This window comes from Ornithorhynchus anatinus, chromosome X5 (assembly GCF_004115215.2).
Source record: "Ornithorhynchus anatinus isolate Pmale09 chromosome X5, mOrnAna1.pri.v4, whole genome shotgun sequence".
Taxonomy (NCBI): domain Eukaryota; kingdom Metazoa; phylum Chordata; class Mammalia; order Monotremata; family Ornithorhynchidae; genus Ornithorhynchus; species Ornithorhynchus anatinus.
Genome location: NC_041753.1, coordinates 834,480 through 858,352, shown reverse-complemented (window position 1 = coordinate 858,352; position 23,873 = coordinate 834,480). Strand labels below are relative to the sequence as shown.

The following is a 23,873-nucleotide window of genomic DNA, read 5'->3' as shown; positions in this document are numbered from 1 at the left end:
GCCGCCCCGGCCTCCCGCCCAGACCTGGCGCCCTTCCCCGTGGGCATGGAGGAGGAAGGCCCCGTGCCCGGTATCCACCCCAGCACTTACTACGGGGCCTGGCCTGTAGCGAGCCCTTAACAGATACCATCATCATCATTATTATTCTGCCCGAAGACCGTCCCTGGGCCTGGCGGGCAGAAGAGGCCGGGGCTGGGGTCGGGGGGTTTTGGGGGGGGGGGGGTGCGCCCGGCCAGGTCCCCCTCCCTACAGGCGGCGGGCGCACACGGATACGCGCGATAATAATAATGATAACGATGGTATTGGTTAAGCGCTTCCTCGTGGCCGAGCACCGTTCTAAGCACCGGGGGAGATACGGGGGTCATCGGGTCGCCCCCCCCGTGGGGCTCGCGGTCTTAATCCCCATTTTACAGATGAGGTCTCCGAGACCAAGTGAAGTTAAGGGGCGCGCCCGGGGTCACGGAGCAGACAAGCGGCAGAGCCGGGATTAGAACCCACGCCCTCCTGCCACTCGGCCACGCCGCTTCCACTCCCGCCACGCTCCCACCGCCCCCCTCACCCAGAAACACAAAAGGGGGAACGTGGGTAGGTCTGGGCGGGCCGGCCGTGGGCGAGCCTGGTGCTTTATTGATAGAAACGTCGAAACGGAGGGGTGCCCGGAGCGGGCACGGTGGGAGGCGGGGGGGGGGGGGGGCGGGAGGGGCGAGGACGGGGGCAGAGCGAAGCATGCGGGTAGGGGAGGGGACGGAGGGCACGGGTGGGACACCCCCTTCCCTCCCTCTCCTGGAGTAGGGGCCGGGGGGGGTGGGGGTTCCGGGGAGGCCGGGCCCCGGGGGGCAGGCAGATCGGAGGTCCCCGAAGGGGAAGAGGGGCAGAGTTGGGGGGCCAGTGCCCGCCTGGCTCAGTCGCCCTTGGGCAGCTTGCGGTCGGGGCGGTGGGCGGCCGTCTCCTGCAGCTGGACGGCCCCGCCCCCGATGAAGGCGAAGGCCGGGCAGACGGGACCCGAGCAGTCCAGGGGGCTCTCCCACAGCCCCCGGAAGGACACCGCGTCCAGGAAGCTGACCCGCCCGCGCTCGTAGTCCAGGCAGACGCCCAGGCGCGGGGGCAGGGGCACCGTGCTCACCCCCGGCCCGGCCTGCCCGGCCTGCCCGGCCTGCCCGGCCTCGCGCCCCGTGAGCCCGGCCCCGCCGCCCCCTCCCCCGGTGCCCCCGCCGCCGCCCAGCAGGATCTTGCCCATGCCGATGGTCAGGAAGGCGAAAGGGGGGGCCGCCTCCACCGCCGCGTCCTCGGCCCCGCTGTCGTGCCCGCTGTCCGGGTCGTACCTGTGGTGGGCACGGAGGGGGCGGTGGGCCGGCGAGCCGGGGGCCGCGGCTCCCCGGCTCCCCGTGTCCCCGATGATGATGCTGATGGTGCTGATGATGATGATGATGACGATGGTGCTCGTTAAGCGCCTAGTCTGCGCCAAGTACCGTCCTAAGCGGTGGGGGCGGTTGGAGGTGATTGGGTTGGACACGGTCCCTGTCCCGCGTGGGGCTCACCTCCTCAATCCTCCCTTTACAAATGAGGGAACTGAGGCCCAGAGAAGTGAAGCCCCTTGCCCAAGGTCACCCAGCGGAGACGTGGCAGGGCTGGGATTAGAACCCAGCTCCTTCTGACTCCCGGGCCCGGGCTCTACCCCTTACGCCGTGCCGCTTCTCACGGCTCCGGGTCTCCCGCCCTCTACGCCCGCGCCCCTCCGGTCCACCCCGTGGCCCCGGGGTCCTTGCGGCCCCCACGCCCCTAGCAGCGTGGCTCGGTGGAAAGAGCCCGGGCTGTGGAGTCGGAGGTCATGGGTTCGAATCCCGGCTCTGCCACTCGTCAGCTGGGTGACTGCGGGCAAGTCGCTTCACTTCTCTGGGCCTCAGTTCCCTCGTCTTTAAAATGGGGATTCACCGTGAGCCTCCCGTGGGACGACCCGATGACCCTGTACCTACCCCAGCGCTTAGAAGAGTGCTCTGCACACAGTAAGCGCTTAACAGATACCAACATTATTACCATTAGCCCTCCGTGCCGTGGTCCCGGGCCTCCCGTCCTCCACCTCCCCAGCCCCCACCTCCATCTTACGGCCCCGGAACCTCCCGCCCTGCCCCATTCGTCCCGTGGTCCCGGGTCTACCGTCTCCTACGCTCTTAGCCCCCGTCCGTCCCCCGGCCCTGTCCCCACACCCCTAGCCCCCCATCCACCTCATGGCCAAGCCTCCTGTCCTCTACCCCCCTACCCCCCCGTCCATCCAATCTGTTGCCGACTTGTACATTCCAAGCGCTTAGTACAGTGCTCTGCACATAGTAAGTGCTCAATAAATACTATCGAATGAATGAATCCAATAGCCCCGGGCACCTCCCTGGCCCCTCACCCTCAGCTGCCATCCATCCCACCGACCTTGGCCTCCCCTCCCACATCCCTAGCCCTCCGGCCCCGGGCCCCCCCGTCGCCCACCCCCCTAGTCCCCCGGCCCCTCGCCACCCCCACCCCTGGGCCCCTGCGTGGCTCAGTGGAAAGAACCCGGGCTTGGGAGTCAGAGGACGTGGGTTCCGATCCTGGCTCTGCCACCTGTCCGCTGTGTGAACTTGGGCAAGCCACTGAACTTCTCTGTGCCTCAGTGACCTCATCTGAAAAATGAGGATGGAGACTGAGGCCCCTTGTGGGACAACCTGATTCTCCTCCCCAGGGCTCAGGACAGTGCTTGGCATGTAGTAAGCGCTTAACGAGTACCATCATTGTTATCACTGCCCCTAACCCCTTGGCCCCGGGCCCCTCCCCACCCGCACCCCCAGCCCCCCGCCCGACCCCAGGCCCGCCGCAGGGGCCCCCCCCCCCGCACCTGGGACTGGCCACGTCGGCCCCGCGGAAGGTGTCCTGCAGCTTGCTCTCCAGCCCGACGCCGACGCGCACGAGGAAGGAGGCCGGGTCCACGGCACAGGCCCAGTAGCTGCGGCCCTGGGTCACGGCCACGTCACCCAGCACCAGGTCCACGCTCAGGTGGCAGCTGGTCAGCAGGCGGTCGGCCGCCAGCAGCAGGGGCAGCCCGGGAAGGCTGCGTACGGCCCGCTGGTCCCGGCTCACCGCCAGCCGCTCCCGGTTGCCCACGGCGCGGCCGTCCAGGGAGAAGTGCAGGACTGGGGGGGGGGGGGGGCGGGAGGACCGGAGACACACACGGGTCAGACGGGGAGGGTTGGGGGAGCCGGGGAGGGGTCCCGGTGGGCAAGGGGGAGGGGTCCCGGGCTGGGCATCGCGAGGGAAAGGACACTGGAGACGGCCAGAGGGCAAGGGGAGACATATGGAGCTCGTTGTGGGCAGGGACTACGTTATATTAATAATAATAATAATGTTGGTATTTGTTAAGCGCTTACTATGTGCAGAGCACCGTTCTAAGCGCTGGGGTAAACACAGGGGAATCAGGTTGTCCCACGCGGGGCTCACAGTCTTAATCCCCATTTTACAGATGAGGGAACTGAGGCACAGAGAAGTGAAGTGACTTGCCCACAGTCACACAGCTGACAAGTGGCAGAGCTGGGATTCGAACTCATGAGCCCTGACTCCAAAGCCCGTGCTCTTTCCACTGCGCCACGCTGCTTCAGTATTCAGTATTAGTCTACTGTCTACTATCATCATTCTCTTATTCTATATAGGAAGCAGTGTGGCCTAGTGGATAGAGCCCGGGAGTCCGCAGGTCATGATTTCTAATCCCGGCTCCGCCACTCGTCTGCTGTGTGACCTTGGGCAAGTCACTTCACTTCTCTGGGCCTCAGTGACCTCATCTATAAAATGGGGATCGAGACCGTGAGCCCCTTGTGGGACAGGGACTGGGGCCGACCCGCTTTGCTCGGATCCCCCCCCGCCCCCGGCAGTACAGTGCCTGGCACAGAGTAAGCGCTTAACAAATACCATCATGATTATCGTTGTCCTCTCCCACGCGCTTAGGACAGCGCTCTGCACACGGTAAGCGCTCAATAAATACGGGTGAATGAATGAATGCCCTGCACACAGGAAGCGCTCAATAGATAGGATTGGACGAATGGTAGAGGAGGGGCGGGGGGCGAGCTCGGAGCGGACACGGGGTGGGGAGTCACCTGGGGTCAGAGCGGGACGACGGGGTACAGGACGGGAAGCCCAGTGGTATTCACTGGGAGCTGCGGGGAGGGGGAGTGCCCGGCCCAGAGCGGGAAGTGTGGGGGCCACCGGGCGGGAGGGCTTGGGACCCTGGCCAGGAGGCGTGAGGGACACTCCACGGGAGGCACGCACAGTGCTGACTTGGAGGCAGAAGTGGCACTGGCCGGGGGGCCTGGGGAGCACTGACCGGGAAGCACGGTGGGCGATGATCAGGAGTCGTGGGGGGCACTGACGAGGAGGAATGGGGGGCACTGATCGGAAATCACGGGGGGGCACCGTCCAGGAGGGATGGGGAGCACCGACCGGGTGGTATGGGGGACCCCGATCGGGAGTCACGGGGGACACCGGCCGGGAGGCGGGGGGGGGAGCACTGACCCGGGGCGGGCGGCGTGTGCAAGTAGACATCCTCGCTGTACTCGCCCAGGCCGGCCCGGTTGCAGCCGCGGACGCGCAGGACGTAGACGGCGCCCGTGTCGGCGTTCTCCAGGACGGCGCTGGTGCCCCTCACGTCCTCGCGTCGCTGCCAGCGCGGGGCGCCCGGGGGCCCGGGGGCGTCCGTGCGACGGAACTCCACCGTGAAGTGCCAGGCGGGCGGGGAGTGTGGGGGCAGGCGCCAGCACAGGAAGATCTGGTCGTAGGCGAACGTGCGCTGGGTGTCGATGACCGGGGCCTCGGGCACTGCCGGGGGAGACGGAGGCCGAGGGTCAGGGCACCCGCCGGACGCCGGGGGCCGGACGCCGGGGTGGGAGCGGGGGGGAGGGGGCGGGAGGTGAGTGCGGGTGCGGGGCCGGGGGGGAAGAGGGCTAAGGTCCAGGGGGCGGAGGGGCGGAGGGGCAGGACGGAGGGAGAAGGAGAGAAACGTGAGAGAGGGCCAAGGAGAGAAGCCGAGAGAGCCAAAGGGCGGGGAAAAGAAGAAGCGTCGCGACAAGCAGAGACGGAGAAGCCCGAGCAGACTGGACACGAGGAACGGAAGCTACCTCGGGGCGGGGAAGGTGCCCCCTCCTCAGCGCTTAGTAGGGTGCGCCGCCACCAAGTAGCCCTCCAAAACTACTTAATAATAATCACAACCACCCCGATGGCATTTTCTTAAGCGCTTACTACGGGCCAGGCCCCGTTCTAAGCCCCGGGGTGGCTACAAGAAAATCGGACTGGACGCAGTCCCTGTCCCACACGGGGCTCACGGTCTTGGTCCCCGTTTCGCCGAGGCGGCGCCTGAGGCCCAGAGAAGTGAAGTGACTCGCCCAAGGTCACACGGCGGAAAAGGGGCAGAGCCGGGATTAGAACTTCTTGACCTTCTGGCTTCCGGGCCTGCGGTCTGGCCGCTTCGCCAGGCTGCTTCTCTAATCGACTGATTAAAGCAGGAGGCAGACATCAGAAGCTTGGAACGTCTAAGTAATAACGAGCGACTGCGGTATTTGCTAAGCGCTTACTCCGTGCCTGGCACTGGGCACTGTACTAAGCGCTGGAGCCAAACCCCTCGGGCAGGGACTGTGTCAGTTTACCGTTACAGTGTCCTCTCCCATTTGCTCAGCACAGTGCTTGGCACACAGAGAGCAGTCAACGAATACGATCGACTGAATGAATCTTTCCTTTCCAAACCGTCTCCCCCCTTTTTTTTTAAAAAAAAATGGCGCCTCTTAAGCGCTTACTAAATGCCGGGCACCTTACTAAACGCTGGGGGGAGAAGGAAGCTAATCAGGGTGGACACAGTCCATGGCCCACATGGGGCTTCCCGATCTTAATCCCCGTTTCACGGATGAGGGAACCGAGTCCCAGAGAAGGGAAGTGACTTGCTCAGGGACACCCGGCGGACAAGTGGCGGAGCCGGGATTAGAACTCAGGTCCTCCCGACTCCCGGGCCCCAAACGCTCTCGGGGTTTAGTCCACAAAACCTTGAGGATTGGCCCCCTCCTCTAGCTGCAGGCAGGACCCCCACCCCCCAGCCCCCACACTCCACGCAGATGCGCCTCGTATTCCAGTAACGACCGCATCGGCCTCCTCGCTGACCTCCCTGCCTCCGGCCTCTCCCCCCGCAGTCCATACTCTGCTGTCCTCGCTCCTCAAAGACGGTTGCCTCTTCCCCTCTGCCTCAAGCGGAAACCCTTGGCCACTGGCTGACCGCTCCAAACCTACCTACTGGTCACCTATCTCGCCATCTCGCCACCCACCCTTTGCCCACGTCCCCCCTCTGGCCCGAAACTCCCCCCCGCCCCATAAGCTTGTCGTGGGCAGGGAATGTGTCTGTGTCTCGTCCCCTCCCAAGCGCTCAGTACAGCGCTCTGCACCCAGTAAGCGCTCGATAAATACGATCGAATGAGTGAACAACCCTAAATGGATGAATATCCGCCAGACCGCCCTTCTGCCCCTCGTCAAAGCCTTTCTAAAATCACATCTCCTCCCAAAGGCCTGCTCCGACTAACCCTCTAGCTGTGAGCTCGCCGCGGGCAGGGGATGTGTCCGTTTGTTGTCGTATTGGCCTCTCCCCAGCGCTCGGCACAGTGCTTTGCACCCAGTGAGCGCTCAATAAATACGATCGAATGAATGTGTGAACCCACCTGAAATTTCCCCTACCCTTCTTGCTCAGCCCCTCAGCAGTTACAGACGGATCCGCAAGTTATTTTCCTCTCTCTGTCCCCCTTCTTGACTAAGAGCCGGTGGTGGGCGGCCAATACGTCTACCATCTCTTGTTTTCCGGCGCTCAGTACGGTGCTCGGCACAAAGGGAGCCCTCGATAATGCCACGGATCGACTGATTTTAAAGCATTCCAACGGCTTGGGCTTTGTGCCACCCCGCCGTCTCCCACCGCGCTTATATACGTCTCTAACACACCCTCTGGCCCAGTGGCGAGACCTACGGCTTGGGAGTCAGAGGACACGGGTTCTAATCCCGACTCCGCTACCTGTCTGATGTGTGACCTCGGGCAAGTCCCTTCACTCCTCCGCGCCTCCGTTACCCTCATCCGTAAAAGGGGGACGAAGACTGTGAGCCCCACGGGGGACAGGGACTGTGTCCACCCTGATGAACCTGTGTCCACCCCGGCGCTTAGAAAGGTGCCCGGCACATAGTGTGCGCTTAACAAACACCATCGTTATTATTACTTATGCGCTCGTTCACCTAGGTATCCACCTTCCTTCTCCCTGCTCCCTTAGTTTATTTCAGGGTTGGTCTCCCCTGCCAGAAAGTAAAATCTCCTTGAGGGCAGGGCTTTTGCGGATCAACTTAGCTAAGCTAAGGCTAAGGACGGCAGGCGGCCCAGGATATTCTCTAGATTGACTGATGCTTCTTTATGGTGTCGGTTAAGCGCTTGCCCCGTGCCAGGCGCTGTACTAAGCGCTGGTGTAGATCCAAGCTAATCGACCGTACTAAGCCTGTACTGACTCTAACAGAGCCGGTAGACGCATTCCCTGCCCACAGTGAGTTTACAGTCGAGAGGGGAAGACGGACATTGAATAGAAATAAATACACCGGCGATCTGGACATAAGCGCTGTGGGGCCGACGCGGGGTGGGCGGGAGTAATACGGCGCTAAGCGCTTAGTACAGTGCTCCGCACATAGTAAGCGCTCAATAAATACTATTGAATGAATAAAGGGCGCAACTCCAAGCGCCAGGGCGACGCAGAAGGGGGGCGAGAGAAGAGGAGATGAGGGCTTAGTCGGGGAAGGCCCCTCGGAGGAGTTGCGCTAATCGGGCTGTTCGACCCAGGCCGGGCCCCACGTGGGGCTCACGGTCTTCACCCCCCTTTTACAGATGGGGTCGCTGAGGCCCCGGGAGAGGGAAGTGAATCGGCCGAGGTCACACGGCAGACAAGAGGCTGCCCGCTGACCGTTTTCCGAAAGCGGGAGGGAGGAAGCTCGGGGTGGGGGGAGAGAGCCCAAGACGAGGGTGGCAGAGAGCAGAGGCTGAGAGGGTGAAGATCGAAAGGCCAAGCGGGCAAAGAGAGGGGGCAGAGGGAAGAGGGGCGGGGGGGAGAGGGGCAGAGGCAGGGGGCGGGGGCGGACTTGCCTGGGGCACTCCGAAGCCGATCCGCGGCGGCGGCGGCGGCCACGGCCTATAAACAAAGAGAAGGCACCTCTGAGAGGGGCGGGTGGGGGGCACGGGGAGGGCACAGGGGGGGCACGGCCCCGCGCTGAGCTGCGGGAGGGGGCCCTGGGGAGGGGCCCGGGGCTGGGGGGGGCCGGGGCCGCGGGGGGCTGGGGGGCGGGCGGGGGTCGGGGGCCCGGGTACCTTGCAGGAAGGTGAGGTCCGTGAGCAGCTTCATCTCGCGGGCGACGTCCAGCTGGTAGTGGCGGAAGGAAGGGCTGGCGGCCGGGCGGAACGTCTGCAGGGCGTCGGTGGCGCGGGCCAGCCTGGCCGGGCGAGGGAGGGAAGGAGGGAGGGGGCCGTCACCCGGCTGACCCCGGCCGACCCCCGGCCGACCCCCGGCCGACCCCCGGCCCTCCCCGGTGCGCCCACCTGCCGTGCAGCTGCTTGGCGGCCTGCACGAAGCAGGGCTGGTCGGTCTCCTTGAGCACTTCTTGCGCGTAGCCCACCATGCCCGAGTTCTCCAGCAGGCTGCGGTGCTCCTGGATCTGGGCACCCAGCCGGGCCAGGCGGTCCCTCTGGCAGTCTTCCACCGCCTGGAGCAGGCTGGCTCGCCTCTCCTCCAGCGCCGCGTCCAGGCCCTTCAGCAACTGCCCCACCTCTTCCTTCGCCTGCTGCCCGCTCGCCTGCCGGAGACGTGGGTGCTCGTGTGTGACTGTGGCAGGGGAAGGGTCACCCAGTCTCCAGGATCAGCCTCCCCCTCCTCCAGGCCCCCGAGCCCCTTCTGGGCCTGGCACGGGCACCGCCCCTCCACCACCCAGGGGTTGGGGGGCATCGACAGCAACTTCACACGGGTGGAGGGGGGCACGGCGCTAGTCCTCCCGGATCTAGAAGTCGCCCTCCCACCTGCGCCAGGAAACCCGTTCCACCCCCAGCCCCGGGCCCCGCCACCCCCGTGCAGCCCTGGCTTGTTTCTGGACGCCCCCGCCCCCTTCCCCCACCTCAGTGTGCTTCACCGTCTCTTCCAGCTGGCAGATCTGGGACTGGACGGTATCCTGGTGACTCAGGATATAGGAGAGGCTCTTTGCCAGTTTGTCCTGGGGCGGGAAGGACAGAGGGCGTGGGCACGGCGGGAGGGACAGGGGGCCGGAGCAGGGGCCCGGGGCCCCAGGAAGGACCGGCTCACTCCCTTACCTTGAGAGCCTGATAAGCACCGAGCACGGGGGTGATCTTGTGCCCGCTGTGGGCGCGTCGGACGCGGCAGGATTGGCACACGAGGCGCTGGCACGTCTTACAGTAGTGGGAGACTTCCTCTCCGTGCTCCGGACACATCAACCCCTGCGGACCCGGGGCGGAGGGGTGGTGATCATGTCCTGCCCTCCCTTTTCCCGCCCCCACCCTCCCCACCTGGGGTGTTGGGGGGCAGATGGTCCCAATAATAATGATAATAATAATATCTGTAGGCCCTTACTATGCATCAAACACTGTTCTAAGCGCTGGGGTGATAATAATAATAATAATAATAATTGCGGTATGGGTTAAGCGCTTGCTATGGGCCAGGCTCTGTACTAAGCGCTGGGATTATAATGACAACTGTGGTAATTGTTAAGCGCTTACGATGGGCCAGGCTCTGTACTAAGCGCTGGGATTATAATGACAACTGTGGTAACTGTTAAGCGCTTACGATGGGCCAGGCTCTGTACTAAGCGCTGGGGTGGATACAAGCAAATCGAGTTGGCCACAGGCCCTGTCCCATATGGGGACAGCTGTATTTTACAGATGAGGTCACTGAGGCACAGAGAAGTCAAGTAACTTGCCTAGGGTCACACGGCAGCCAAGGGGCAGAGCTGGGATTAGAACCCAGGTCCTTCTGATTCCCAGTCCAGTGCTCTATCCACCAGGCCACGCTGCCTCTCTGCCACAAGCTAATCGTGTGGGACACAGTCCCCGTCCCACGTGGGGCTCACAGTCTTAATCCCCATTCTACAGATGAGGGAACCGAGGCCCAGAGAATACGGATAACAGCTACGGTATCCGCTGAGCCCTTACTACGTGACAAGCACTGTACTAAGCGCTGGGGTGGCTACAAGCTAATGGAGTGGGACAGAATCCCCATCCCACACTGGGCTCACAGTCTTCATCCCCCTTTTACAGATGAGGTCACTGAGGCTCAGAGAAGTGACCTGCCTAAGGTCACACGCAGACAAGTAAGCACTTAGTACAGTGCTTTGCACACCGCGAGTGATCAGTTAAATACGATCTAACGAACGAAGTGGCGGAGCTGGAATGAGAATCTACACCCTCCTGACTCCCGGCCCGGGATCCAGCCGTTAGGCCGTGCTGCTTCCTCCGCCCCTGCCCCTACTCACAAAAACACACACAAACACACAAACACACACACTCTCTCTCTCTCTCTCCTCCACCCCGGCCTTCCATCCTGTCTCTCTGACTCTCTTCTCTCCTCCTGCTTTCCATCCTGTCTCTGTCTCTCCATCCTGTCTCTGTATCTCTCTTTGCCTCTCCTCTCTCCCCCCGCTTTCCACCCCGTATCTCTTTTTCATCCTGTCTCTGTCGCTCCGCGTCTCTCTTTTCCCCCGACTTCCATCCTGTCTCTCCTCTCTCCCCCTGCTTACCATCCTGTCTCTCTGTGGCTCTGTCTCTTTCCCTCCCTGTGCTTTCCACCCTGTCTCTCTCTCTCTCCCTGCTTTCCATCCTTTCTCCCTGTCTCTCTTCTCTCCCCCAGCCTTCCATCCTGCCTCTCTGTCTCTCCCCCCCGCTTTCCATCCTGTCTCTCCCCCCCGCTTTCCATCCTGTCTCTCTGTAACTCTGTCTCCTTCTCTCTCTCCGTGCTTTCCACCCTGTCTCCCTCTCCTCTCTCCCCCGCTTTCCATCCTGTCTCTCCTCTTTCCATCTTGTCTCTCTGTCTCTCCCTGCTTTCCATCATATCTCTGTCTCTCTCCCTGACTTCCGTCCCATCTCTCTGTCTCTCCCTCTCTGCTTTCCATCATATCTCTCTGTCTGTCTCTCTCTCCCTGCCTTCCATCCTGTCTCTCCATCTCTCCTCTCACCCTCTGCTTTCCATCATGTCTCCCTGTCTCTCTCTTTCCATCTTGTCTCTCTGTAACTCTGTCCCTCTCTGTCTCTCTGTCTCCCACCCTGCTTTCCAACCCGCCTCTCTGTCTCTCCTCTTTCCGTCTTGTCTCTCTGTCAATCCTTGCTTTCCATATCTCTCTGTCTCTCTCTCTCTCTCTGTCTTCCATCCCATCTCTCTGTCTCTCCTCTTTCCATCTTGTCTCTCTGTCCCTCTCTCCCTGCCTTCCATCCTGTCTCTCCTCTCACCTTCTGCTTCCCATCGTGTCTGTCTCTCTCTTTCCACCTTGTCTCTCTGTAACTCTGTCCCTCCCCGTCTCTCCCCGCTTTCCACCCCGTCTCTCAGTGTCTCTCCGCCCCAGTGTCTTACCTTGGGCCGGAAGCTGAGGGCGGGCGGCGTGGGCTCGTGCTGGGCCTTCTGGGTGCCCCACGGGTGGCACAGCTTGAAGCACTCGTTGCAGAAGCTGGCTTGGCACTCGGCGCAGCCCTTGGTGGCGTCGGGGGCGGGCGGGCGGCACAGTTGGCAGGGGACGACGGCTCCGCCCGCCCCGGCCGCGCCCGCGCCCTGTCGGTAGCGCTCGGCCACCCGCTCCAGGGTCAGGTTGCGGAACAGCCCGGCCAGGCCGCGCTCACCCAGGTCCACGTCCCGCTGGCACGCCGGGCACGGGAAGGTCGCGGGCGGGGGCGGCGGCGGCGGGGGTAAGGCCCCTCCACGTTTGCGGCCGGGATACGTGCCGAAACCTGGGGTGCACAGCGCGGGGAGGGAAGTGGGGGAAGACCAGGGGCCGGTCAGTCCATCGGGTGATGGCAATAAGAAGAAGAAGTGTGGGGCCGCGTGCCGGGCACTGTATCGAGCGCCCCGGGCCCAAGTCAAGCAAAGCGGATTGAGCACGGTCGCCGTCCCGCATGGGGCTCGCCGGCCTCATCCCCACTTTACAGATGAGGGAACTGAGGCCCGGGGATTGACAACGGTGGCATTTAAGTGCCCACCCCGTGCCAGGCGCCGCACTGAGCGCCGGAGGCGGACAGAAGCAAATCGGGTCGGACCCGGTCCCCGTCCCACGTGGGGCTCACGGTCTCGATCGCCATTTTACAGACGAGGGAACCGAGGCCCAGAGAATAATAAGGACCGGGGTTTCGGCCGAGCGCCGACTACGGGCCAGGCACCGGGGTGGATTCAAGCAGAGCGGGTCGGGCGCGGTCCCTGTCCCGCGCGCCCACTTTACAGATGAGGGAACCGAGGCCCAGGGAAGCGAAGCGACCGGGCCCGGGGCCACCCGGCAGACAAGCGGCGGAGCGGGGATTAGAACCCACGACCGTCTGCCTCCCGGGCCCGCGCTCCATCCGCTCCGCCGCGGCGTCTACCGCGCGGGCAGCGCCGGACCGGGCGCCGGGGCGAGCTCGCTGGGACCCTCGACGGGTCCGCTCCCTGCCCACGACGACGAGGTCACCGGGCGGCAAGGAGACGAGGGGGCGCCCGGCTTGGCTGGGGCCCGGTACCCCGACCGTCAGACGGGCGCCCTCCCCGCGGGCCTCGACGCCCACCCGGGCCCACCCACCTGACTTGAGGAGCCGGTCGAGGCGCTCGGGTTTGGGCGGCGTCCGGCGGGCGAGCCGCGGGCTGCGGCTGGCCGGGGTGGAGGCGGGCGAGGTGGGCTCCGAGCTGGGGTCTCCGGCGGGGGCGGGGGTCGCCAGCCCGGCCCCGTGCTGCCCGAGGACCTCGCTGGCGCACGCCTGGCACACGTGGTGGGCGCAGGGCAGGACCAGCGGGTGCCGGTACAGCTCCTGGCACAGCGGGCACCGAAGCTCCCGCTCCATGTTCTTCACGCTGGTCTGGGGAGGGGGGACACCGGGTCACCGATCTCCTCTCGCACTGGGCGGACCTAGCGGCTTCCCCTCACTCGTTCCGTCGCACTCCTGGGGCGCAGCACCGTACCGAGCGCTCGGGAGAGAGCAAGAGAGCTCCTCCCCTCCCTCCCCCGGCACCGAGCTCCGGGAACACCGTGGCCGCCCCCGCCCCCGCCCCCCCGTACGGCTCCTTCTCCGGCCCCCGACTCCACCGCCTCCGCTGCGGCTCTCCGCGGCCCTCTACCGCAACGTCTTCGGCTCTCCGTCTTCCCCCTGCCGCTCCGGCTCCATCCCCGCCCCCATCACACTGCGGCTCTCCATCCCCCTCCTGTACCGCTCCTCCTTCCCTCCCCCCCCCCCCCCCACGCTGCTCTTCCTTCCCTCCATCCCCCTCCTCCTTCTCCCCACCCCCCATAACCGCTCCTCCCCTCCATCTCCCCCTATACCGCTCTCCCTTCCCTCCGTCCCCCCCCCCCCGATACCGCCCTCCCTTCCTTCCATCTCCCTCCTCCTGCTCTCCATCCCCCTTTTAACCGCTCCTCCTTCCCTCCGTCTCCCCCGATACCGCCCTCCCTTCCCTCTCTCTCCCTCCTCCTTCTCTCCATCCCCCTTATAACCGCTCTCCCTTCCCTCCGTCCCCCCCCGATACCGCCCTCCCTTCCTTCCATCTCCCTCCTCCTGCTCTCCGTCGCCCTTATAACCGCTCCTCCTTCTCTCCATCCCCATTATTACCGCTCCTCCTTCCCTCCGTCCCCCCCATACCGCTCTCCCTTCCCTCTCTCTCCCTCCTCCTTCTCTCCATCCCCCTTAAAACCGCTCCTCCTTCTCTCCATCTCCGCTATACCGCTTCTCCTTCCCTCCATCCCCCCATACCGCTCCTCCTTCTCTGCATCTCCCCTATACTGCTCTTCCTTCCTTCCATCCCCCCATACGGTTCCTCCTTCCCTGCATCCCTCCATACGGCTCTTCCTCTCTCCTCCACCCCCCATACCTGTCCTCCTTCTCTCCGTCCCCTCCCCTATAAGCGCTCCCCCCTCTCCGGCCCTTGTTCCTGCCCTCCTCTTCGTCCCCATCGCCCCTCCGTCCGTCCGTCCCCCTGTACGGCTCCTTCTCCCTCTGCCGGCCCCTGGCCGCCGACGCTGACCCTCGCCCTCCTCCACCGCTCCGGCCCCTTATAGGGCTCCCTCCCCTCCCCGCCCCCGCCCCCGCCCCCCACAAAGCGCTCCCCCGTCGGGCCCGGCCCGCGTGGGAGGGGACGAGGGCCCCGCCCCCCCCGCCCCCTCCCCACCGGAAGCGCCCCCCCCCATCCCGGCGGGGCTGGGGCTGGGGGTGGTCTCGGGCCGGTCCCCCCGCCCCCCCCCCCACCATCCCCCCCGCTCCCACCTCACCTTGCTCCCTCTCCGCGCGGCCATGGCGGCCCACCCGGAGGAGGAGGAGGAGGGGCCGGGGGGAGGGGGGAGGGACGAGGGAGGGGGGCAGGTCCGATCCCGCCCCATCCCTCCCCATCCCTCCCCATCCCCGGGAGCGCCGGGCCCGGGGTTGCCATGGCAACCGAGGACCGGCAGGATGGACGGAGCGAAGACGGGGGACCGGCGGGGGTGGGGGGGACGGACCGGGGCGTGAGCCGGGGGACCCCCTCCCCCCTCCCCCCGCCCCCCGCCCCCGCGTCCCCCCTCCCCAGACCGCTGCCCCGGACCCCCGCTCCTTTGCGTTTTCCCGGCCCGCATCCTCCGGCCTCACGCATCCCTCCATTCCATTCCTCCGCTCGCCTTCGCTGAGCGCCGACGGGGGGGCGAAGGAGCGCACCGGGCGCCGGGCTCCCCTCCTCCCCTCCGGCCGTTCCGTCGCCCCCTCCTCCGCCGCCCCCGGCTCTCTTTCTACCGCGGTCCCGGCCCCTCCCCGCCGGCCCCGCCACTCACGCTGATGCGGACCAGGGCGTCCATGATGGCGGTGAAGGTCTGCAGGTCCTCGCCCTCGGCCATGGCTCCCCCGCACCCCCGGGGGCGGGGGGCGGCCGGTCCGCCCCGCCGGCCTCGCCCGCTGCGGGAGCAGGTGTGAGCGTGGCGTGGGGGGCGGGGAGGGCGGGGAGGAGCACTGCGCATGCTCCGGGGGACCCCCCCCCCCCGCCAACGTGGTCTCCCGTGGGTAAGGGAGGGGGGCTGGGACCCTCTGTGACTCCCCTCCACGGTCAGCTCCCTGTGGCCAGGGCGCGGATGATGATGATGATGATGATGAGGCTCGGCGGGCGCTCACTACGTGCCAGGCGCCCTACTAAGCGCCGGGGTGCACCCGAGCCCATGGGGTGGGTCGCGGTCCCCGTCCCCCCGTGGGGCTCCCGCTCTCCATCCCCCCCCTTTGCCAGATGAGGACACTGAGGCCCCCGAGAAATGGAGTGACTTGCCCAAGGTCACCCGGCCGGCACGGGGCAGAGCCGGGATAATCAGCCGGATGATCGCGGTGTCTGTCAAACGCTTACTAGGTGCCGGGCCCTGTTCTGAGCGCTGGGGTGGATCCAGGCAAATCGGGTGGGACGCGGTCCCCGTCCCCCGTGGGGCTCACGGTCGCCATCCCCATTTTCCAGATGAGGGAACTGAGGCCCAGAGGAAAAATATCAAATTAAATGTTGGTACTCGCTAAGCGCCCACTCTGTGCGGAGCACCGTTCTTAGCGCCGGGGGAGATACAGGGTCATCGGGTTGTCCCAGGTGAGGCTCACGGTCGACGTTCGACGGATGAGGTCACGGAGGCCCAGAGAAGTGAAGCGACTCGCCCACAGTCACCCAGCTGACAAGTGGCGGAGCCGGGATTCGATCCCATGACCTCTGACTCCCAAGCCCGGCCTCGTTCCGCTGAGCCACGCTGCTTCTCTAGAAGTGAAGTGACTTGCCCAAGTGTCACCCAGCAGACAAGGGGCGGAGCTGGGATTGGAACCCGTGACCTTCCGCCTCCCGGGCCGGGGCTCTAGCCACTACCCTCTTGCTGTTTATCGTTTCATTGACCTCCCCCAAGCGCTTAGTACAGTGCTCCACACGCAGTAATCGCTCAGTAAGCACGATTGAAGGAATGAATGATCTGGATGCCAAAGATGGGGCCCGGAGGTTGGGTCCCCGGGGCAGGGGGAAGAAGAGTGATTGATTGATTGATTGATTGATTGACAACCCCACAGCATTTAGGTAAATACCTCTGATTTATTTATATTGATGACTGTCTCTCCCTCTAGACTGTAAGCTCACTGTGGGCAGGGAATGTGACTGTTGTTTATTGTTCTATTGTCCTCTCCCAAACGCTTAGTCCAGTGCTCTGCACTCAGTAAGCGCTCAATAAATACGATTGAATGAATGAATGAATGAATGAATGAGGGCGAGGTGAGGGTCTGGTAGGGGGGACCGGAGAGGGTCCTTGGGGAAGGAGGTATTCTGGCATCAGAGAAGAAGAATAATAATAATAATGATAATAATTGTGGTATTTGTTAAGGGCTTATTGTGTGCCAAGCACTGTTCTAAGCACTGGGGAAGACACAAGGTAAGGAGGTTGGACCCAATCCCTGTCCCACATGGGGCTCACAGTCTTCATCTCCATTTTACAGATGAGATAACGGAGACACAGAGAAGTGATGTGACTTACCCAAGGCCACACAGCAGACATGCGGGAGATCCGGGATTAGAACCCACGTCCTCCGACTTCCAGGCGTGGGCTCTTTCCACTAGGCCACACTGCTAGAATGCCAGGGGGGCAGGAGTCTTTCTGGGGGCGAAGGCAGGTGGAGAAGAGCCTGGGTTTTGGTGTCAGAGGTCATGAGTTCGACTCCCGGCTCTGCCACTTGTCAGCTGTGTGAGTGTGGGCGAGTCACTTCACTACTCTGTGCCTCAGTGACCTCATCTGTAAAAGGGGGATTAACTGTGAGCCTCACGGGGGACAACGTGATGACCCTGTATCTACCCCAGCGCTTAGAACAGTGCTCTGCACATAGTAAGCGCTTAACAAATACCGACATTATTAGAACAGGGTGGGCAGTGGGCATAGGGGGCTCTACGATGGGAAGCAGAATAGCGTAGTGGTTAGAGCCCGGGCCTGGGAGTCAGAAGGTCTTGGGTTCTAATGCCGCCTCTGCCACTTGTCTGCTGTGTGACCTTAGGCAAGTCACTTCTCTGGACCTCAATTCCATCATCTGTAAAATGGGGATTGAGCCCCACGTGCAACAGGAACCGTGCCCAACCCGATTTGCTTGTAATAGTAATAATAATAATGATGGTATTTGTTAAGCACTTACTATGTGCCCAGCACCGTTCTAAGCGCTGAGGTAGATACAGGGTCATCAGGTCGTCCCACGTGGGCCTCACAGTCTTAATCCCCATTTTCCGGATGAGGGAACTGAGGTACAGAGAAGTGGACTAGGCGAGATTAGAAACCACGCCCTCTGACTCCCAAGCCCGGGCTCTTTCCACTAAGCCACGCTGCTTTTTGTATCCACTGCCATCGCTTAGTACAGTGCCTGGCACATATTCATTCATTCATTCATTCATTCAATAGTATTTATTGAGCGCTTACTATGTGCAGAGCACTGTACTAAGCGCTTGGAATGAACAAGTCGGCCACAGGTAAGAGACAGTCCCTGCTGTTTGCCGGGCTTACGGTCTAATCGGGGGAGACGGACAGACGAGAACAATGGCAATAAAAGGCTGCTGAGAAGCAGCGTGGCTCAGTGGAAAGAGCCCGGCTTGGGAGTCAGAGGTCATGGGTTCGGATCCCGGCTCTACCACTTGTCAGCTGTGTGACTGTGGGCAAGTCACTTCTCTGGGCCTCAGTTACCTCATCTGTCAAATGGGGATTAACTGTGAGCCCCAAGTGGGACAAACTGATGACCCTGTATCTCCCCCAGCGCTTAGAACAGTGCTCTGCACATAGTAAGAGCTTAACAAATACCAACATTATTATTATTAAGCGCTTAAGAAATGCCGTGATGATGATGATGATGATGGTGATGATTCCTCTGGGGCCCGGGCCGAGCGCCCCGCTGCGCCTCCTCCTCTCCGCCGGCAGGGGCCGCTGTGGGGAAGCGGGAGCCGGTGGGGGCGGAGCGTCAGACTGCGCCGCCTCCTCTCCGCCGGCGGGGGTCGCTGCGGAGCCTCGAGAGCAAAGGGCGGAGGGTCCGGCTGCGTTGCCACCTATTCGCCGACAGGGGCCGCTGCGGAGCCTCGAGGGTCCGGCTGCGTCGCCTCCTCCTCTCCGCCGGCGGGGGTCGCTGCGGAGCCTCGAGAACGAGGGGCGGAGGGTCCGGCTGCGCCGCCTCCTCTCTGCCGGCAGGAGTCGCTGTGGAGCTTCGAGAACAGGGGCGGAGCGTCCGACTGCGCCTCTTCCTCTCCGCCGGCGGGGGTCGCTGCGGAGCCTCGAGACGTCCGGCTGCGCCGCCTCCTCTCCGCCGGCGGGGGTCGCTGCGGAGCCTCGAGAACAAGGGGCGGAGCGTCCGACTGCGCCGCCTCCTCTCCGCCGGCGGGGGTCGCTGCGGAGCCTCGAGAGTAAGGGGCGGGGCGTCCGACTGCGCCTCTTCCTCTCCGCCGTCGGGGGTCGCTGCGGAGCCCCGAGAACAAGGGGCGGGGCGTCCGACTGCGCCTCTTCCTCTCCGCCGTCAGGGGTCGCTGCGGAGCCCCGAGAACAAGGGGCGGGGCGTCCGACTGCGCCGCCTCCTCTCCGCCGGCAGGGGTCGCTGCGGGGGCCCGGTAGCTGCCCTTGCGCCTGCGCAGAAGGGTGTTCCCGCCTCTTGGTGGCGGGGCGCTCAGCTCGCTGTCGCTGTCGTTGTCGCTGTCGCTGTCGGAGCCGGAGCGCCATGGGTCAGGGCGGGGGAGGGGCGCGCGGCGGGGGGAGGGGCGGGGGGAGGGGGGCACCGGGCCCGGGGGGGGGGAGGGAGGGGCGCCCCTGCAGAGCTGACGTGTCCCAGGCCTGGGGACACGGGGTGGTGGGGGAGGGGGGCACTGGGTTGGATTGGGGGGCTGGGGGGAGGGGAGTCTTGGGGGGGGAGGGGAGTCTTGGGGGGGGGAGGGGGTCCTGGGAGGGATGGAAGGGGGAAATCTTCAGATGGGGGGAGGGGATGCTGGCAAGGGGGGACTTCCTGTTGCCCGGATTGTCCATTCCAAGCGCTCAGTCCAGTGCTCTGCACCTAGGAGCGCTCAGTAAATACGATTAAATGAATGAGGGAACCACAAGAGGGGTTATGTGGGGTGGGGGGGAGCTGGATTGGGTTGGGGAGGCGTGGGGGGGGGGGGGCCTGGGAGGGAAGAGACATCCTCCCCCCCTCCAATAATGCTGGTGTCTGTTAAGCGCTTACTAGGTGCCAGGCACTGTACTAAGCGCTGCGATGGTAGTGGGCGGGGCCCGGGAGTCAGAAGGTCACGGGTTCTAATCCCGCCTCGTCCACTGCGGGACCTTGGGCAAAGCACTCGACTTCTCCGGGCCTCAGTGGCCTCATCTGGAAAGCGAGGACGGAGACCGGGAGCCCCACGGGGGGACAGGGACTGCGTCCCATCCGACTTGCTTGTTTCCCCCCTAGCGCTTAGCACAGTCCCTGGCACATAGCGCGGGCTCAACGCACCCCATAATTATTATTCTTCTTACCAGCAAGTGGGGTTGGACCCAGTCCCAGCTGGGGCTCCCGGTCTCAACCCTCGTTTTACAACCGAGGTTCATTGAGTCGTATTTAGTGAGCGCTTACTACGTACTGAGCGCTGGGGAGAGGCCAGTCAGCAAGTCACACCCCCCCCTCCACGGCGAGCTCACGGTCTTGAGGCCCAGGGGACCCAAGTGACCTGCCCAGGGTGACCGCGCAGACAGGCGGCCCAGCCGGGATTAGGAGGTCCCGAGGTCGACCCCGGCCCCGAGAAGAGCGCTCGACGCGTAGTAGGCGCCTGACGCGTACCGTGATGATGACGATGGTGTTGTTTCCCGCCCCTCTCCGCAGCGGTGAGCACAGGCACCTCCCTGGCGCTGTCCTTGCTCCTGTCCCTGCTGCTGTTCGCCGGGATGCAGGTGTTTAGCCGCCACCTGGGCTCCACCGAGTGGCTGACCGTCCAGGGAGGCCTGCTGGGCTCCGGCCTCTTCGTCTTCTCCCTCACCGTATCCTGCCACGGCCCCGGGGGAAGGCTGGGTGGGGGGCGACCCGGGAGTCCTGGACCCGGAGGGACTCGGGATAAAAATTGTGATATTTGTGAAGCGCTTACTCCGTGCAAAGCACTGTTCTAAGCGCTGGGGGGGGGGGATACAAGGTGATCAGGTCGTCCCACGTGGGGCGCACGGTTTTTTTAATCCCCATTTGACAGAGGAGGTAACTGAGGCACAGAGAAGCAAGTGACTCGCCCGAGGTCACACAGCTGACTAGCGGCGGAGCCGGGATTAGAACCCGTGACCTCCGCCTCCCAAGCCCGCGCTCTCTCCGCTGAGCCACGCCGCGCTCAATAAGTCCAGTCGGTGTTGATGGCGTTGGTTGAGCGCTTACTATGTGCCGAGCACTGGGGTAGATCCGGGGTCATCAGGTCGTCCCCCGTGGGGCTCACGGTCTCAATCCCCACTTTACAGGTGGCACAGGGAAGTGACTTGTCCGGGGTCACACAGCGGACGAGTGGCGGAGGCGGGATCGGAACCCGCGACCTCGGACTCCCGGGTCCGGGGGGGGCGGGGGGGGGCCGCGCTGGGAATAAAGGAGTGATGGGAGACGGGCCCCGGGGGCGATGGGGGCGATTCCTCGTTCGGGCAGGAAGGCCTAGGGGAGTGGAACGGGACTGCCAGCTCGTTGTGCGCAGGGATTGTCACTCTTTCCTTTCCTAACTGCTTAGTACGGTGCCTCGGTTCCCTCATCTGGAAAATGGGGATTAAGACTCTGAGCCCCACGTGGGACCACCTGACTACCTTGTAGCTATCCCAGCGCTTAGGACAGGGCTTGGCACAGGGTAAGCGCTTGACCGATGCCATTATTACGCGTGTGGGCGGGTCGCTTCGCTTCTCTGTGCCTCAGTTTCCTCATCTGTAAATGGGGATGAAGACTGGGAGCCCCACGTGGGACACCCTGATCACCCTGTATCCTCCCCAGCGCTTAAAACGGTGCTTCACACATAGTAAGCGCTTAACAAATGCCATTATTATTATTATTCTTAATAATGTCCTCTCCCAAGGGCTCAGTACAGTGCTCTGCACATAGTAAGCGCTCAGTAAATATAGTCGAATGGGCGAAAGGAAGGCTTCCTGGAGGATGTGGGCCCCAAGGGTCTCTGTGCAGAAGACTAGAGGGGACGTGGGACGGGTGGGGTGGCACAGGTCGGAGGGGGCAGAGCGTTCAATAGTATTTACTGAGCGCTTACTGTGTGCAGAGCACTGGGCTAAGCGCTCGGAACGGACGATTCGGCAACGGGTAGAGACGAGGGGGTGCCCAGGGCCGGCCGCTGGCTTCTTTAACCCCCGTCCCCAGGCCTTCAACAACCTGGAGAATCTGGTTTTCGGCAAAGGCTTCCAGGCCAAGATATTTCCTGAGAGTGAGTAACCGTCAAGGGTCCGGGGTCGCCGGGCGGGGGGACGGGGGCCCCTTGGGAAACCAGAGAGGTCGAGCAAATGGCCCGGGGGCCCGCAGCGAGCGCTCAATAAATACCATTGACCCACCGCCCAGCAGGAGAGCGGCCGAGCCGGGATAATAATAATGTTGGTATTTGTTAAGCGCTTACTATGTGCCGAGCACCGTTCTAAGCGCTGGGGTGGACAGAGGGGAATCAGGCGGTCCCACGTGGGGCTCACAGTCTTAATCCCCATTTTACAGATGAGGGAACTGAGGCACGGAGAAGTGAAGTGACTCGCCCACGGTCACACAGCCGACAAGTGGCAGAGCTGGGATTCGAACTCATGGGCCCTGACTCCAAAGCCCGTGCTCTTTCCACTGAGCCACGCGGGATGAGGATGCCAGGCCCTCTGACCCGAATCCGGCCCCGCCACCTCCAGGGAGCCCCCCCCCGTTCATTCGTTCAATAGTATTTAGTGAGCGCTCACTATGTGCAGAGCACTGTACTAAGCGCGTGGAATGGACGAATCGGCCACAGATAGAGACAGTCCGGGGTCGCCGGGCGGGGGGACGGGGGGCGGCAGCAGAGAAGCGGCGTGGCTCAGTGGAAGGAGCCCGGGCTCGGCCACTCGTCAGCTGTGTGACTTTGGGCGAGTCACTTCACTTCTCGGTGCCTCAGTGACCTCATCTGTAAAACGGGGGTTAAGACCCTGAGCCCCACGTGGGACAACCTGATTCCCGTGTCTCCCCCAGCGCTTAGAACAGTGCTCGGCACAGAGTAAGCGCTTAACGAATACCAGCATTATTATTATTACAGTCTCTGCCCTTTGACGGGCTCACTGTCTAATTCCGGGGAGACAGACAAGAACGCCTTCTGACCCCCCCCGGCCCCCCAAGAAACGACCCTCTTAGCGTGGCCTAGAGCCCGGACCCGGGAGTCCGAAGGACCCGGGTTCTCATCCCGGCTCCGCCGTGTGACCTTGGATAGGTCACTTGGTTGCCCCCGGCTTCGGTGACCTCATCTATAATCGGGGGTGGGGGGTGGGGGGTGAAGCCTGTCCCGCGGGACGGGGACCGTGTCCGACCCCTTTTGCCCCGGCGCTTAGTACAGTGCCCAGCGAAGACCGTGATCATGATTTCTCCCCCCCAACCTGGGTGATTCCGGACTTCCCGTCCCTCCGCCCGCCGGCCGGTCCACCCCCGCTCACCCCGTCAGTCGTCACCTGCCTCCTGCTGGCTCTCTTCGCTTCGGGCCTCATCCACCGTGTCTGCGTCACCACCTGGTGAGTCCCGGGACCCTGGGGGACGGGCCGGGGCTGGGGGGGAGCCGGGCGTCCGGACGCCCCACGTTTCTCCCCTTCGCCCCCCTCCCCGTCTGCAGCTTCATCTTCTCCATGGTCAGCCTCTACTACATCAACAAGATCTCCTCGACGCTCTACCAGGTGTCCGCGCCCCCGCCGGCCCCCGTCAAGGCCACGGGCAAGGGCAAGAAGCGGAACTGACCACCCGGCCGGCCCCCAGATAAAGCCCGACCGCCTTCGTGACCCCGTCTGCCGACGCCTCGTTGCACCCAGTGGGCGCTCAGTAAATACGATCGAACGAACGAACGTGTTTGTCAGTGGCCTTTGTTGAGAATGATGTCGGTATTTGTTAAGCGCTTACTCTGTGCAGAGCGCTGTTCTGAGCGCTGGGGGAGATAACGGGGGAATCGGGTTGTCCTACGTGAGGGTCACATTTAATCCCCATTTTAATAATAATAATGTTGGTATCTGTTAAGCGCTTAGTATGTGCAGAGCACTGTTCTGAGCGCTGGGGGAGATAACGGGGGAATCGGGTTGTCCTACGTGAGGCTCACAGTTAATCCCCATTTTAATAATAATAATAACGTTGGTATCTGTTAAGCGCTTACTCTGCGCAGAGCACTGTTCTGAGCCCTGGGGAGATACAGGGTCATCAGGTGGTCCCACGTGAGGCTCACAGTCCTCATTCCCATTTTACAGATGAGGGAACTGAGGCACCGAGAAGGGAAGTGACCTGCCCACGGAGTGGGGATTCGAACCCATGACCTCTGACTCCCCAACCCGGGCTCTTTCCGCTGAGCCACACGGTTTCTCTGAGAGACGCTGCTTCGCTGTTAAGCACTCTATATGTGCCAGGCACTGTACTGAGCGCCGTGGTTAGCTAGATGCTAATCGGATTGGACAGAGTGCCTGTCCCACGTCGTTCATTCATT

The 23,873-nt window shown here is 63.3% G+C and overlaps 2 protein-coding genes across 4 annotated transcripts; one reads left to right on the top strand and one right to left on the bottom strand.

Annotated features, from left to right (window-relative positions):
* Positions 1-810: 810 nt before the first annotated feature.
* On the bottom strand, positions 811-15,159 carry TRIM46 (tripartite motif containing 46). 2 transcript variants are annotated; one of them, XM_029054730.2, is made up of 10 exons: positions 15,028-15,159; positions 12,820-13,093; positions 11,631-12,001; positions 9,365-9,508; positions 9,172-9,267; positions 8,603-8,856; positions 8,375-8,496; positions 4,525-4,827; positions 2,861-3,155; positions 811-1,322 (listed from the first exon to the last, which is right to left on the bottom strand). In XM_029054730.2, exons 1-10 carry the CDS (start codon positions 15,088-15,090, stop codon positions 902-904), a joined length of 2,343 nt encoding a protein of 780 aa, XP_028910563.1. In that variant the 5' UTR covers positions 15,091-15,159; the 3' UTR covers positions 811-901. The 2 variants fall into 2 exon arrangements, with proteins under 2 accessions (XP_028910563.1, XP_028910564.1); XM_029054731.1 differs by lacking the exon at positions 15,028-15,159 and adding an exon at positions 14,497-14,543.
* A 3,669-nt stretch (positions 15,160-18,828) lies between these two features.
* On the top strand, positions 18,829-23,247 carry KRTCAP2 (keratinocyte associated protein 2). 2 transcript variants are annotated; one of them, XM_029054758.2, is made up of 5 exons: positions 18,829-18,935; positions 20,060-20,214; positions 21,560-21,623; positions 22,857-22,923; positions 23,022-23,247. In XM_029054758.2, exons 1-5 carry the CDS (start codon positions 18,932-18,934, stop codon positions 23,140-23,142), a joined length of 411 nt encoding a protein of 136 aa, XP_028910591.1. In that variant the 5' UTR covers positions 18,829-18,931; the 3' UTR covers positions 23,143-23,247. The 2 variants fall into 2 exon arrangements, with proteins under 2 accessions (XP_028910591.1, XP_039766878.1); XM_039910944.1 differs by lacking the exon at positions 20,060-20,214 and having other exon boundaries at positions 18,833-18,935; positions 21,462-21,623.
* The last annotated feature ends 626 nt before the right edge of the window (positions 23,248-23,873 follow it).

What these genes read in the sequence shown, in the direction of transcription:
- KRTCAP2 (XM_029054758.2), top strand. An exon ending in GGCCAAGATATTTCCTGAGA is followed by an intron (nt 21,624 to 22,856) that starts GTGAGTAACCGT and finishes TCACCCCGTCAG; the next exon opens with TCGTCACCTGCCTCCTGCTG. An exon ending in CGTGTCTGCGTCACCACCTG is followed by an intron (nt 22,924 to 23,021) that starts GTGAGTCCCGGG and finishes CCCCGTCTGCAG; the next exon opens with CTTCATCTTCTCCATGGTCA.
- TRIM46 (XM_029054730.2), bottom strand. Translation starts at nt 15,090, where the DNA reads ATGGCCGAGGGCGAGGACCTGCAGACCTTCACCGCCATCATGGACGCC. An exon ending in CCCTCAGCTTCCGGCCCAAG is followed by an intron (nt 9,509 to 11,630) that starts GTAAGACACTGG and finishes CCGGGTCCGCAG; the next exon opens with GGGTTGATGTGTCCGGAGCA. An exon ending in GCCGACGTGGCCAGTCCCAG is followed by an intron (nt 1,323 to 2,860) that starts GTGCGGGGGGGG and finishes TGCCCACCACAG; the next exon opens with GTACGACCCGGACAGCGGGC.